This window comes from Chanodichthys erythropterus, chromosome 7 (genome assembly GCF_024489055.1).
Source record: "Chanodichthys erythropterus isolate Z2021 chromosome 7, ASM2448905v1, whole genome shotgun sequence".
In the NCBI taxonomy this organism is placed as follows: domain Eukaryota; kingdom Metazoa; phylum Chordata; class Actinopteri; order Cypriniformes; family Xenocyprididae; genus Chanodichthys; species Chanodichthys erythropterus.
Window position 1 is genome coordinate 830,001 of NC_090227.1, and position 14,594 is coordinate 844,594.

The 14,594-nt window shown below is 37.4% G+C and overlaps 1 protein-coding gene across 3 annotated transcripts in view; it reads left to right on the plus strand.

Moving 5' to 3' along the window:
- Positions 1-14,594, plus strand: part of cd276 (CD276 molecule) — a 112,817-nt gene that overhangs the window by 15,969 nt on the left and 82,254 nt on the right. For all 3 annotated transcript variants that reach the window (XM_067388909.1, XM_067388912.1, XM_067388910.1), the window contains exon 3: positions 10,509-10,856. In XM_067388909.1, coding sequence (XP_067245010.1) covers positions 10,509-10,856 — 348 coding nt within the window. The remainder of the gene's footprint in view (positions 1-10,508; positions 10,857-14,594) is intronic.

Consider the following 14,594-nt stretch of genomic DNA (forward strand, 5'->3'; position numbering starts at 1 on the left):
TTCATTCTACCAAAATGCTAGCAAAATGTTAAATAATGTTAAATGTTAAATAATGCTAGCAATATGTTAGCAGCATGATAGTAATGATAGCAACATGCTATTTCATGGTAGCAGTGTGCTAATTCATGCCAACCATGTGCTAAATCATGCTAGTAAAGTGTTAAATCATGTTAGAAACATATTAGCAACATGCTAATTCATGCTAACAATGTTCTAAATCGTTAGAAACAAATGCTAGCAACATGTTAATTCATGCTAGCAAAATGCTAATTCATGCTACCAAAATGTTAAAACGTGCTAGTCATATGCTAATTCACATGATAATTCATGCTAGCAGTGTGTTAAATAATGTTAGAAATAAGATAGAAATATGTTAATTCATTCTATCAACATGCTAAAACATGTATGAGTAGTTTGTTCACACTGAAAATTCCAAAAAGAAAAAGTGCACTTTAAATACCCGGATGATGCACTGAATTAACGGAAAAAACGAAGTGTGGAATGTTGGACACTTCATACACTCAACTGTCGCAGCTTTAATTACGTAGTGGAGGGGAAGGGAGGATCGAAATGACAAAATAACCTTATATAATTCACGCACTACATGGATGAGTGCATAGTACACAAGTACATAGTGTATAGTATGTCATTTGGGACGCAACTATACTTATTCATGTAAACAACATGCCAAGTCATGCTAGCAACACATTAGCAACATCCAAATCATGCTAACAAACGGAAAATCATGCCAGTAACATGTTAGCTATGTGCTTTTAACTTTCAGACAAGGCTTTGTCAAGCCAACATCAACGTTTGTTTACAAACTTTACCCATCTGGTAATATATATATATATATATTTTTTTTTATGAAATATTGCAGTATGTATGATTTAAATTCATGTTCTGGTAATCTTGAATCAGAATATCTTCCTCTTGCATCTTCTCTGATGATGAGGGCGGGGCAACCTGTCACTCACATGAGATCCACCAATAGCAAACCACAACCATCCAATCAATTCCCCACAGACAGAATCAAGCCCCGCCCTACATTTGTTCTTGTTCCAGAAGCAATTCTCTCGGATATACAGAACAATAAGGAAGAAAAGACGAGTGTTCGCCGACTTTAAGTGTAAATAAGCCAACAGGGTTTTTTGAGCCAATCAACTGAGCTGTAAATATCATGTGACTCATCACTCTGGAGACATGGGAAATGGCATCGTGGCAACACTGACTCTCTATGATGTTAAAGGCAAATATAAGATTTTTTTTTTTTTCAAATATAAGGAGACAGCTGGAGGAGAGCGGAGGGATGAGTGTGTCCGATACAGTCCGGTCTGTCACTTACCATAAACTCACATCTGATCTGATCCAATCTGAGGCAGTCACACACCGGAGAACTGAATTTACTCTCACTGACTTTGTGAAAGTGAAATATTGTATTTGTGAAGTATTTTTAGATGTCTAGACTAGATCTAAAGTGAATCTAAATGTGAAATCCTCCAGGACTGTCACCATTCACTGCTTCAACAGACCTGTAGGATGGAAGATGAACCAATCAAATCTCTGGAAATGATAATAATCTCTTTAAATGATATTAAATGAACAGCAGATCCACTTCAGCTTCAGTTCCTGAGGAAACATCATTTTTAATTACATTTTTTTTTTTTTTTTCTGATATATTATTTGTCCACATTCATGTTAAAGTTCAATACTCTTTACTGTCTGCTCTTATTATTATAATTTTTAAAATTAATTTTATTTTATAAAAGTCTCTTCTACTCACCAAGGCTGCATTTATTTGATAAAAAATACAGTAAAAATTGTGAAATATTATTCCAATGTAAATCAGCTGTTTTCTATGTGAATATATAGTAAAGTGTATTTTATTCCTGTGATCAAAGCTGAATTTTCAGCATCATTACTCCAGTCTTCAGTGTCACATGATCGTTCAGAAATCATTCTAATATGATGATTTGATGCTCAAGACACATTTATGATTATTATCAGTGTTGAAATATTTTTGTGGAAACTGTCATACATTTTATTTATTCCAGTTTATTTAGACATTACCACATTTATACTCCCTGACAAAGCATTTTTCTATTGCAAGACTTCACATGCCATCTTGAGTTGATAAACAGCTTCATCCTAAAATGCTATATATAGTTGACAAAGGTATGAAAACAATTAAAAGATTAAAATATGGCAGAAACAGCAGGCGAACACATCGAGCGACTGCTTCAATAGCTGCTAACTAAAGCACTGAAAGACCATTGAAAAGCTCCAAATCCTCATTCAAACACTTTAAATGTGAATCTGCTCCGCGTCTGCAGTGAATGCCAGGATTAGGAATTATGTAAGAGTGCTGGAACATTGGAAATACCACAGATTGATCTAGGAGAAGGCTTTTAGCGAGAACAGCGGGACGATGTTGGGGTAGGTGTGAGTTTTGAGGAGGGAGGCTAATTTGAATTTACATCCGCCACTTTGTGTTAATGGTGCCGGGCAACATTTGAGTCACTGAGAGAGAGAGAGAGAGAGAGAGAGAGAGAGAGAAAACGGGAAGGAGAGCGAGGAACCTGTGCCATCGCAATCAAATAAAGTCATTAAGGCCCTTATATATGCCGCCACACATCCCTGCTCTGTTTATTTACAGCTTCTGATGCCCATCCAGCAGCTCACGCTCTCTCTCTAACTTTAGTCCTTCTTTTGACCGCATTTCCTGCACGTATGAAGACACGCTGCACGGTTTCACCTCTGAAGATCACAGATAGTGAAGATCAGATCTACCAGTGAAGCTGGACAGAGTTTAAACACAGGCCAGAGTATATTATAAACACATTTATACAAAGCATACATACACACGTTTTTGCATTAAACAAATTACTGTGAACAGATGTAATCCAGCAGCATGGTATTAAAGATAATTTGAACTAATTTGTTGTTTAATTATATATAATGATTATAATGACTTCTAATTGGATATGAATCAATGTGAAATTAAATGGACCATCACCTTCTATAGATATTAACATCAGTGACATCTGGGGGTCATATTTAAAATCAAACCAAGATGTTGTTCTTTTCAACTTTCTATTCATCAAAGAATCCTGAAAAATAAAATGTATGACAGTTTCCACAAAAATATGAACTTTCAACATTGATAATAATCATAAATGTTTCTTGAGCATCAAATCATCATATCAGAATGATTTCTGAAGGATCATGTGACACTGAAGACTGGAGTAATGATGCTGAAAATTCAGCTTTGATCACAGGAATAAATTACACTTTACTATATATTCACATAGAAAACAGATGATTTACACTGGAATAATATTTCACATTTTTACTGTGTTTCTGATAAAATAAATGCAGCCTTGATTAGCAGAAGAGACTCCAGTAGTGTATTCTACTAGAATCAACTTTTATGAAATAAAATAAAAAATAAAATATAAAAATAAAATAAAATAATAATAATAATAATAATAATAATACAAAATAACAACAATAATAATTATTATTATTATTAAAAATAATAAATAAATAAATAAAATAGTTAGAGTATCGAGCTTTAAAATGAATGTGGACATATAATATATCAGGGAAAAAAAATAAAATTACAAATTTTAAAATCATAATAATATTTCACAATTATCACTGTATTTTTTATCAAATAAATGCAGCCTTTGTGAACAAAAGAGAGTTATTTCAAAAGTTCAAGTTTATTAATAAAGCTTATTTAAATACACTGTAAAAAAAAAAAAAATCCCAGTAAAATTTACTGTAAAAAAAAACGGCAGCTGTGGTTGCCAGAACTTTACCGTAAAAAATACAGTAGCAACGTAAAAAAAAATCGGTTAAATTTATGGTAAAATAACGTATTTCATTAACTGATATGATGTTAATTTACCAACCTAATGAAGTACTAATATCTGTTTTGTACCTTTATAATACACTGACAGTCACCAAACACAGTGGTGATGAGAGTCACATGATGAATCAAAGTTCATCACAAGCTGAGGAGGACAATAGTAATATATAAAAGGTGCACACAGTGTCATTCACACACACACTAAACACCATCATGGTAACATGCATGACATTTTAAAAATGCAATAAACATTAATTTAACAACATTAGATGTAACATAAACCCTAATGTACATAGCTGATTAGAAAAAAATGAGAAAAACTAAGACTTATGCTGCGTCCGAAATCGCATACTACATGAGTAGGTACTACATTTGAATTTGAACGTACTTCCCGACCGTTAAAACAGTACGTTCTATATAGTATGAATATGGGTAGTATGAATGGAATTCGGACGTACTACATCCGCCATGTTAATGTTGTCACTTGTCATGCGTCGTCACATCAGCGCGCAAATTTAAATATGTCAAAGTATAATCACCTATTTAGCTAGGAAATTTTACCTCAGAGTAAAAATACATCTGTGAATATCACGACAGAGGCTGATTTGAAGCAACAAAATTAAGCAATTTATTGTTAAAATGAATGCATATAAAAATACACGAGAAACAAAAGACATGAATCAATAAACAAACTTGAATACATTATATATAAATAGTGTGTAGATAGACAGAGAGGGCGAGAGAAATGCACAACATGGCCTAAATATTATATACAATATATACAAATAAATACAATGATAATAATATACATATTCTAAAAAAAAAAAAAAAAAAAAAACTACAAACTGTGAGCCCTATAAACTACTGCCGCCTGAATGTTGCTGTCCGTTAAGTTTTCTAATCTCATTAAACTGCTTAACACCGAACGTCTCCGTTAAATAAAACAGTGTTAACAAGCGGATGTAACGTTATCTCGACCTGTTGGTTAGCTTGATGTGCTGTCAGTAATAATGATTAAACATCTTTTTACAGCCATCTTCTCATTACATTGTTTAAACTTTCAATAAGTCAGCCGTTTACTTACATTATGTTAAACAAGTGCAATTTAACCACAATAAACACAGTTTTTCCCTGAGGTACTTAAGGACTTGAATGAGCTGCATATCGCCGCTTTCCGCCTTTTTTGAATTATGAAGAATCCTCTCCTGTGGCATCACGGGATAGCGCAGCGTCCATCGAATGCCTACTACAGAATTCGGGCGGATGTAGTAGGTCATCCGCGTACTTCTCGCCTACTGTTTTTCGAATACTATGAATTCGGACATACTACTCGCCTCGCATACTGTTTTTCGCATGCTATATAGTAGGGAAGTATGCGATTTCGGACGCAGCATAAGTGTCACGCAGGGAATTGTGGGAATGTCAATTTATGGTTTTTCACTGTAAATTTTACAATGAATTGTTATTTTTCACTTCCAAAAACTGCGAATTTAACAGTATTTTACCATAAAATTACATTAAATGTACCGTTAGATCTATTACAGTTATTCATCGTATATAGTACGGAAACTTTCTGTAAACCAATTAACAGTTTTTCACTGCAGCATTTTTACAATATTTTTAGTGTACGAGAAATGTTGTACCAAAGTTCTGTAAAATCAAGACAATATAAAACTAGAATTAAATACATTTTCTAGTGTAGGGGAGAGCGGGGCACAAAGTAACGCGGGGCTAGTTGTAACACATGGTTTAAAACTTTCCACACATGCCAGCATCAACATTATGTCGAGAAAAAACTGTGCCAAAATTTAAAAAAAAATCTTTGGAAGATATCACTGAACATTTATTTAACCATAGCAAAAGTAAATTTCTTACTTGAGTAAATTTTTCATCTCTATGTTTTTGTGTTTATTTAAAATGAGACAAATCTGATATTATTTTAATCTTATATCTGTTATTTAACAGTTGAGGTAGTTCTTTAATGCTGATCTAACCAGCTGAAGACACGAGCCGGGTTTAAATCGCAGTTGCGCAGGTGGGGCATGTTGTAACACCATGTGCCCCTATGGGAACTATGCTGCTCTATTTTATACTTTTATGAATTCTATTGATAAACAATGAGAAAAAGGTGAATAAAGACTGAGAGTCAATGTTCAGAAATTATTAAAGGTGCCCTAGAATCAAAAATTGAATTTATCTTGGCATAGTTGAATAACAAGAGTTCAGTTCATGGAAATGACATACAGTGAGTCTCAAACTCCATTGTTTCCTCCTTCTTATGTAAATCTCATTTGTTTAAAAGACCTCTGAAGAACAGGCGAATCTCAACATAACACTGACTGTTACGTAACAGTCGGGATCATTAATATGTACGACCCCAATATTTGCATATGCCAGCTCATGTTCAAGGCATTACACAAGGGCAGCCAGTATTAACGTCTGGATCTGTGCACAGCTGAATCATCAGACTAGGTAAGCAAGCAAGAACAATAGTGAAAAATGGCAGATGGAGCAATAATAACTGACATGATCCATGATATCATGATATTTTTAGTGATATTTGTAAATTGTCTTTCTAAATGTTTTGTTAGCATGTTGCTAATGTACTGTTAAATGTGGTTAAAGTTACCATCGTTTATTACTGTATTCACAGAGACAAGAGCTGTCGCTATTTTCATTTTTAAACACTTGCAGTCAGTATAATTCATAAACACAACTTCATTCTTTATAAATCTCTCCAGCAGTGTGTAATGTTAGCTTTAGCCACGGAGCACTATCAAACTCATTCAGAATCAAATGTAAACATCCAAATAAATACCATACTCACATGATCCGAAGCATGCATGCAGTATGCATGACGAACATCTTGTAAAGATCCATTTGAGGGTTATATTAGGTGTGTGAACTCTGTAAATGCACTGTATTATAGTCGAGAGCTCGTGTGGCAGGGAGCGTGCGATTTAAAGGGGCCACAGCCTGAATCGGTGCATAGTTAATGATGCCCCAAAATAGGCAGTTAAAAAAATGTATAAAAAAAAAAATCTAATTTTCTAATTAATAATTGTATTTTATTGACAAAATATTTTAGTTTGTTTTGTGTGTATATATATATATATATATATATATATATATATATATATATATATATATATATATATATATATATATATATATATATATATATATATATATATTATTATTATTTTTTTTTTTTTTTTGTGATTAGATCAGATAACATGTTAAGCTGTTGCATGGTCATGTTACTATGTAGATGGGGCATGTTTTCACATTTCACTTACTTTCTTGCGGGGTAAATCAAGAAAAAAGTATACACTGTATTAATGAAACAAAACCACATTGTACTGAATATGTGGGAAAAAATAAATACTCTGAACACAAACTGAGAAAAGTGTTAACTTTTGCCCCACTCTCACCTAAACTAGAAAAAAGCCCTCATAAAAAAATAAATAGAAAAAAAAATAAAAAAAATAAATGGTGTGTGTGTTCATTATTTTATTAAGCAAATCCTTTAGGTGGCATTTATTTAGCTTGTCATTTATACTAGGTTTACAGTTGGCCTTATGTATAGACATCAGAGCTGTTATTATATTGCAAATTGTGAATATTACAAAGTCAGAAACTTTTTCCCATTTCATTGTCACTTTTGAAACTTCTTCAGCACACAAACACACACACACACACACACACACACACACACACACACACACACACACACACACACACACACACACACACACACACACACACAGCACTGTCCCCTGTGTGGAAACAGATTGAGGCTGGTTTGAGCGTCATTAATGTTCGTGTGAGCAGCACCGTGAGGACAGACGTGTTCCTGAAGTTTCCATGACATCAGCGCTGCTCTCCCTCTGCCGTCCCGTCACACGCTGATCCTGGCTGGGACACGGGCGCTTTAAATGTGCCATCACAGAAATAACACATGGGACGTATAGACTGTCATTTGAGGGCATTTCGGCCCCGCATTGGTTGAACAGCATGAGTTGTTCATATAGTGTTTTGACTCAGTGACGTTCTCATGCGTCAGTGTTGGTCAGGCTGTCGATGTGTTTCTCAGCTGTCCAGGGCCTGTTTCTGACGGCAGAAAGAGTGATTGTGTGCCGGTGTGAGTAAAGATGGACATTTTTTAGGACTTTCCTTTTTTTGCGCTCGGATGCATCGGTTATCAAACACTCTTACAGAAGCAGATACAATAACAGCTCAGACAAATAATAATCCAGCATCATCTCCCACAAAAACAAAAATATATATCGCATCCATAAATGAAAACAAAACATTTAGTCATTAATCCATTCCCTCCCTCTCTCCTGTCTTGTTTGGATGTAACACGCTCCTGTTAGTTTAGATGGAGAACTGACTGATGAGGAAAGTCAAATCCTCGTTCACATGGAAATGTTGATGTTTACTTTCTTCGACACGCAATCATGACGAAAACATCAGAGTGTCAATATTAGTTTGTGTGTGTGAGAGTGAAAGTCTTGAACTTTAAAGGGGATACTGCTTCATTCATTCATTCATTTATTCATTCATTCATTCATTCATTCATTCATTCATTTATTCATTCATTCATTCATTCATTTATTCATTCATTCATTTATTCATTTATTCATTCATTCATTTATTAATTCATTCATTTATTCATTTATTCATTTATTCATTCATTCATTTATTCATTCATTCATTCATTCATTTATTCATTTATTCATTCATTCATTCATTTATTCATTTATTCATTCATTCATTCATTCATTTATTCATTCATTCATTCATTCATTCATTTATTCATTCATTCATCCATCCATCCATCCCTCCATTCATCCATCCATCCCTCCATCCATCCATCCATCCATCCATCCATTTATACCTCCACCCATCCATCCATTTATACCTCCACCCATCCCTCCATCCATCCCTCCATTCATCCATCCCTGCATCCATCCATCCATCCATCCATTCATCCACCCATCCATCCCTCCATTCATCCATCCCTCCATCAACCTATCCCTCCATTCACTCACCCATCCATCCATCCATCCATTCATTCACCCATCCATCCATCCATCCCTCCATTCATTCACCCATCCATCCATCCATTCATTCACCCATCCATCCATCCCTCCATTCATTCATCCATCCCTCCATCCATCCATCTCTCCATTCATCCATCCCTCCATTCATCCACCCATCCATCCATCCCTCCATTCATTCATCCATCCACCCATCCATCCATCCCTCCATTCATCCATCCCTCCATGCATCCCTCCATCCGTTTATCCATCCATTCATACCTCTTTCCATCCATCCATCCATTCCTCCATCCATCCATCCATCTATCCATCCATCCATTTATACCTCCATCCATCCATCATCTATCCATCATCCCTCCATTCATCCCTCCATCCATTCATTCATTCATTCATTAATTCATTCATTCATTCATTCATTCATTCATTCATTTATTAATTCCCCAATCCATCCATCCATCCCTCAATCCATTCATCCCTCCATTTATTCATCCATCATCCATCCATTTATACCTCCTTCCATCCATCCATCCCTCCATTCATTCATCCATCCATCCATTTATCCATCCATCCATCCATCCATCCATCATCCATCCCTCCATTCATCCATCCCTCCATCCATCTATCCCTCCATTCATCCACCCACCCATCCATCCCTCCATCCCTCCATCCATCCATCCATCCATCCATCCATCCATCCATCCATCCATTCATCCCTCCATTCATCCATCCATCCATCCATCCATCCATCCATTTATACCTCCTTCCATCCATCCATCCATTCATCTATCCATTCATCCCTCCATCCATCCATCCATTTATACCTCCTTCCATCCCTCCATTCATCCCTCCATCCATTTATACATCCATCCATCCATCATCCCTCCATTCATCCATCCATCCATTTATACCTCTATCCATCCCTCCATTCATCCCTCCATCCATTTATTCACCCATCTGTCATCATCCCTCCATTCATCCCTCCATCCATTTATACATCCATCCATCCATCATCCCTCCATTCATCCATCCATTTATACCTCCATTCATCCCTCCATTCATCCCTCCATGCATCCCTCCATCCATTTATTCATCCATCCGTCCATCATCCCTCCATCCATTTATACATCCATCCATCATCCCTCCATCAATCCATCCCTCCATTCATCCCTCCATCCATTTATTAATCCATCCATCCGTCCATCATCCCTCCATCCCTCCATCCATCCATCCATCCATCCCTCCTATATATATATATATATATATATATATATATAATGTGTGTGTATCCAGATCATTTTCCGCCCAATTATATATTTATTTTCTGTTTTTATTTTTAATATGTTGCAGTGATTAGAGAAATATGGTTATTGCCTAACCAGACAAACCTTGACTTTTTGTTTTTTTGCAGCACAGTTTCAATACAAGCTGTTTTTGGTCACGGGAGGAAGTTCTGTGTTCTTAAATGTACAATATGTTTTCATTATTCATCAAGCTCTCTTATCTGAGATCAGTGAACATATGATTCCTCATGCTGTGACTCTTTCTCTCTCTCTGTGTCTCTTCTGCAGCTCTAAATGTCCACGTCCCAGAATCCCCTGTGGTGGCTCTGTTTGGGATGGACACAGTCCTCAACTGCTCTTTCTCAGGGGCCGCAGAGTTTAACCTGTCTGACCTGAGTGTGTTCTGGCAGCTCTCAGACACGAAGCGCATCGTGCACAGTTATTGGCAGAGCCAGGATCAGCTGATCGACCAAGATGATAGATTCGCCAACCGCACCAGCCTGTATCCAGATCAGCTGATGGCCGGCAACGTCTCGCTCCTGCTGAAGAAAGTGCGCGTCGCGGACGAGGGAAGTTACATGTGTTTCGTCAAAGTGCAAACGTACAGCAGCGGAGCCATGCTGATGCAAGTGGCAGGTAACCAATCAGAGAGCCGGGCCATAGGTCACACGGTACATGTAGCTCTCCAATGGACAGTGAATGTTGGGAATGACGTACATGCTTAATTAATTGATTAACTGTTGTCTTAAAGTTAAGCTCTGTCGACAGTATCTGTGGCTATTACCACTGAACATCCCACTTACAGTAACTCATATTTAGTTCATAACTCATGAAACTATAAAACAGAATAATTTTGTTGGCGGGTGGTTATGTGTTTTAGAGGTAATAAAAAGATTTAATTTAGGCTTATTAATTCAATAATCATGTCTTCAGAAGACTTTTATTAATACACTTGATTTATGTGGATTATGTTTACTTGCGTATTATGAACAGACTTTCACTGAAGAAAAAGAAATCACTCAGATTTTATTAAAACTTTCTTCATTTGGGTTTCGAAGATGAATGAAAGTCTTATGGATTTGTAAAAACAATGTGTGAGTAACTGATGTCTGAATTTATATTTGTGACAGGGTCATTATAACTTATACATTTTCAATCAACCTTGGGTTGTTTGTAACCCAGCATTTATACAGTAAACTAAAAGTATCTCAAGTTATACTAAAATAACGCTGATTTGTGGTATTAACCTTTCAAAGACACATTTTCTCTGAGAGGGTTTTATTGAAAATCAGCACAACATACTAATTAACACACCAAAAAAAAATAAAAAATCAAATGTGCTAATTAATGTGCAAAAAAAAAAAAATAAAAAATCTAAATCTAGTTATCCTCACTCACTAATCGACTGGTTGTTTGTTGGTGAAATTTTAGTGCATGTGCCTCATTTTTTCAATAAACTGATTTTCTGATGATTGACATCATGCCACTAACGCCATCAATAGAGCTTAACTTGCGTTACTTTAATCTAGAAAATCGACTGTCTGCAAAATCTACTGCCTCTATATATTCCATATCATCTATATGAGACTGCTGTCAGATATTTGAAAGCATTGCTGGCGGCCTCTGCGAACGGATACTAGATACCGAAGCACTGCTGTTATGAGCATTATTATGTACTGTATACTTTATCGTAATGTGTGTTATTATGCACCCTACGTCACTTATGGATATTGCAGGCGTGTTGTGTGATTGATATCTTTGCACATCTTGATTATTATTGGTCATAAAATGCTTAGTGCTTTTGCAAAGGCCCAATAATGACCACGATCATTTATATGCGATTCTCACAATGACCCTGATCAATATACAGTCATATCGATTGTTAGGATTTCATGTGATTGATGGTTCGCTGCAGTCCCCAGGGAACGTGCTCGACTGTAGCCGCCTATATGTGTTATTATTTTTATGGCTGAGTGCACTCAGACTTACCGGGGTACATCATTATTTATGATCTATAGATGGCATTTTCCCATTCTCTGCTCTCTTCCTCTCAGTCTCTCTCGCCTTTCTCTTTCGATGCCTTGAATTAAGTAATATTAATGCTCTGAGATGTACCGCTTCTGTCTGCTTCTGTACGTCTAATGAAGATTAAACAAAAGCAATCCTGTCTTTTTCAGTGTTGAACATTATAATCTTTACTATTTATTAGCAGTATTATTTTGAGCTCACATAAGGCTGCAGCCATTTCTCCTTCAGGAGATTTTCAATTAGCACCACAAAAATGTGTCATCTGCAATAATTATATTCTCATGAACGGGTTTATATGACACTTAAAGGCTTAGTTGATTTCAAATGATCATTTACTCACCCTCATGTTGTTCTAAAACGAAAAAAGAAAATATATTTTGAAGAATGTTATAGAAGCTGAAACAACCTTTATGGTCATATAGATAAGAGTAAGACATCATTTAAAACTGTAAAGCTATTTTTGTGTACATTCAAAACAACAAAACATTTGCTTTCGTAAAATAAAGAAAACAAACGGGATGCGCTTTCTTCCATCTCGCTCTCCGTGAACTTCTTTCTGGAGCACGTCACAAAATGAACCAGTTGCACTACAGACATAAGAAATATGTCTATAAAAACCTTTAAGTGTCTAATTTTTGCTTATTTGTTGTTAAATACATTATATATATATAAATTCAGTGCTGCTGTTTACAGGGTTTCTGTGATATACAGAACACAAAAGTTTGAACACATTATTATTTTTAATGTTTTTGAAAGAAGTCTCTTCTGCTTATCAAGCCTGCATTTATTTGAGCAAAAATACAGAAAAAAAGATATATTGTGAAATATTACAATTTAAAATATTGGTTTTCTATTTTAATATACTTTAAAATATAATTTATTCCTGTGATCAAAGCTGAATTTTCAGCATCATTACTCCAGTCTTCAGTGTCACTGTCACAGAACCCTTGTTTCCCTGGACTTCATTTCCCAGAATCCTCCTGTTCTCCACACCTGCACTCACTTCCCTCGTCAGCTCCTCATCATCACAGATCACCTGCACCTGGACTCTATTGTTAGCACTCCTATATAATGCACTCACTCCCTGCACTCCTCGTCCGTTCTCTGTTTTGTTAAGGTGTCTGTCTGTTGTTCATTGCCATTGTTTGAAGTAAAGTCTCTATTATCGTGGAAATCCGTATCTGCCTCATCTCTCTACCAGCCACCCGTAACAGAAGAACGGACCTAAACCGACCGGATTTTCCACGAAAAAAAAAAAATGGAGACTTTCCCCAGCTCCCTGGATCCAGCTCCTCCATCGCCTCTCACCCTAACAGCCAGCGAACGCATTATCGGGCTCCTGCAGGTAGGACGTTCGCTGGAGAGGTATGTGGAGGAGTTCGTTGGCTTGCTTACTTGTCTAACTGGCCTGATGCTCAGTTGATCTCCTTGTTTTTGGATGGATTGGATGACGACACTATCCGTTTTGATGAACCTGTTTTTTGTTTCTCCTTAAGCGAAACTATCAATTTAATTTTGTGGTTGAATGGCTCCAAATTCTTAGTGAAAGAGGTTCAGGATCAGTGTTGTCGTCCGGTCCATCCAGAAACACGGTTGGCCGGGCCAGTTAGTCAACCTCCGGCTTCCTCCGCACACCGCTCCAGCGAACTCCCTGCCTGCCCCAGGCTGGACCCATATTCCGCTACTGGGCCCAGTAAGCGGAGGAGGAGGAAGAAAGCGGCCCCAGTGTCTCCAGAGCCCGCTCCAGTGTCTCCAGAACCCGCTCCAGTATCTCCAGAGCCCGCTCCAGTATCTCCAGAGCCCGCTCCAGTATCTCCAGAGCCCGCTCCAGTATCTCCAGAGCCCGCTCCAGTATCTCCAGAGCCCGCTCCAGTATCTCCAGAGCCCGCTCCAGTATCTCCAGAGCCCGCTCCAGTATCTCCAGAGCCCGCTCCAGTATCTCCAGAGCCCGCTCCAGTATCTCCAGAGCCCGCTCCAGTATCTCCAGAGCCCGCTCCAGTATCTCCAGAGCCCGCTCCAGTATCTCCAGGGCCCGCTCCAGTGTCTCCAGAGCCAGCTCCAGTGCCTGTGGGGATTTTAATTGTATTTGAGGGGATGAAATGGCCCTCAACCCCAGTCTCTGCCGAGCCAAGTTCTCCAGTCTCCGCCGAGCCAAGTTCTCCAGTCTCCTCCGAGCCAAGTTCTCCAGTCTCCTCCGAGCCAAGTTCTCCAGTCTCCTCCGAGCCAAGTTCTCCAGTCTCCGCCGCCGAGCAAAGTTCTCCAGTCTCCGCCGCCGAGCAAAGTTCTCCAGTCTCCGCCGCCGAGCAAAGTTCTCCAGTCTCCGCCGCCGAGCAAAGTTCTCCAGTC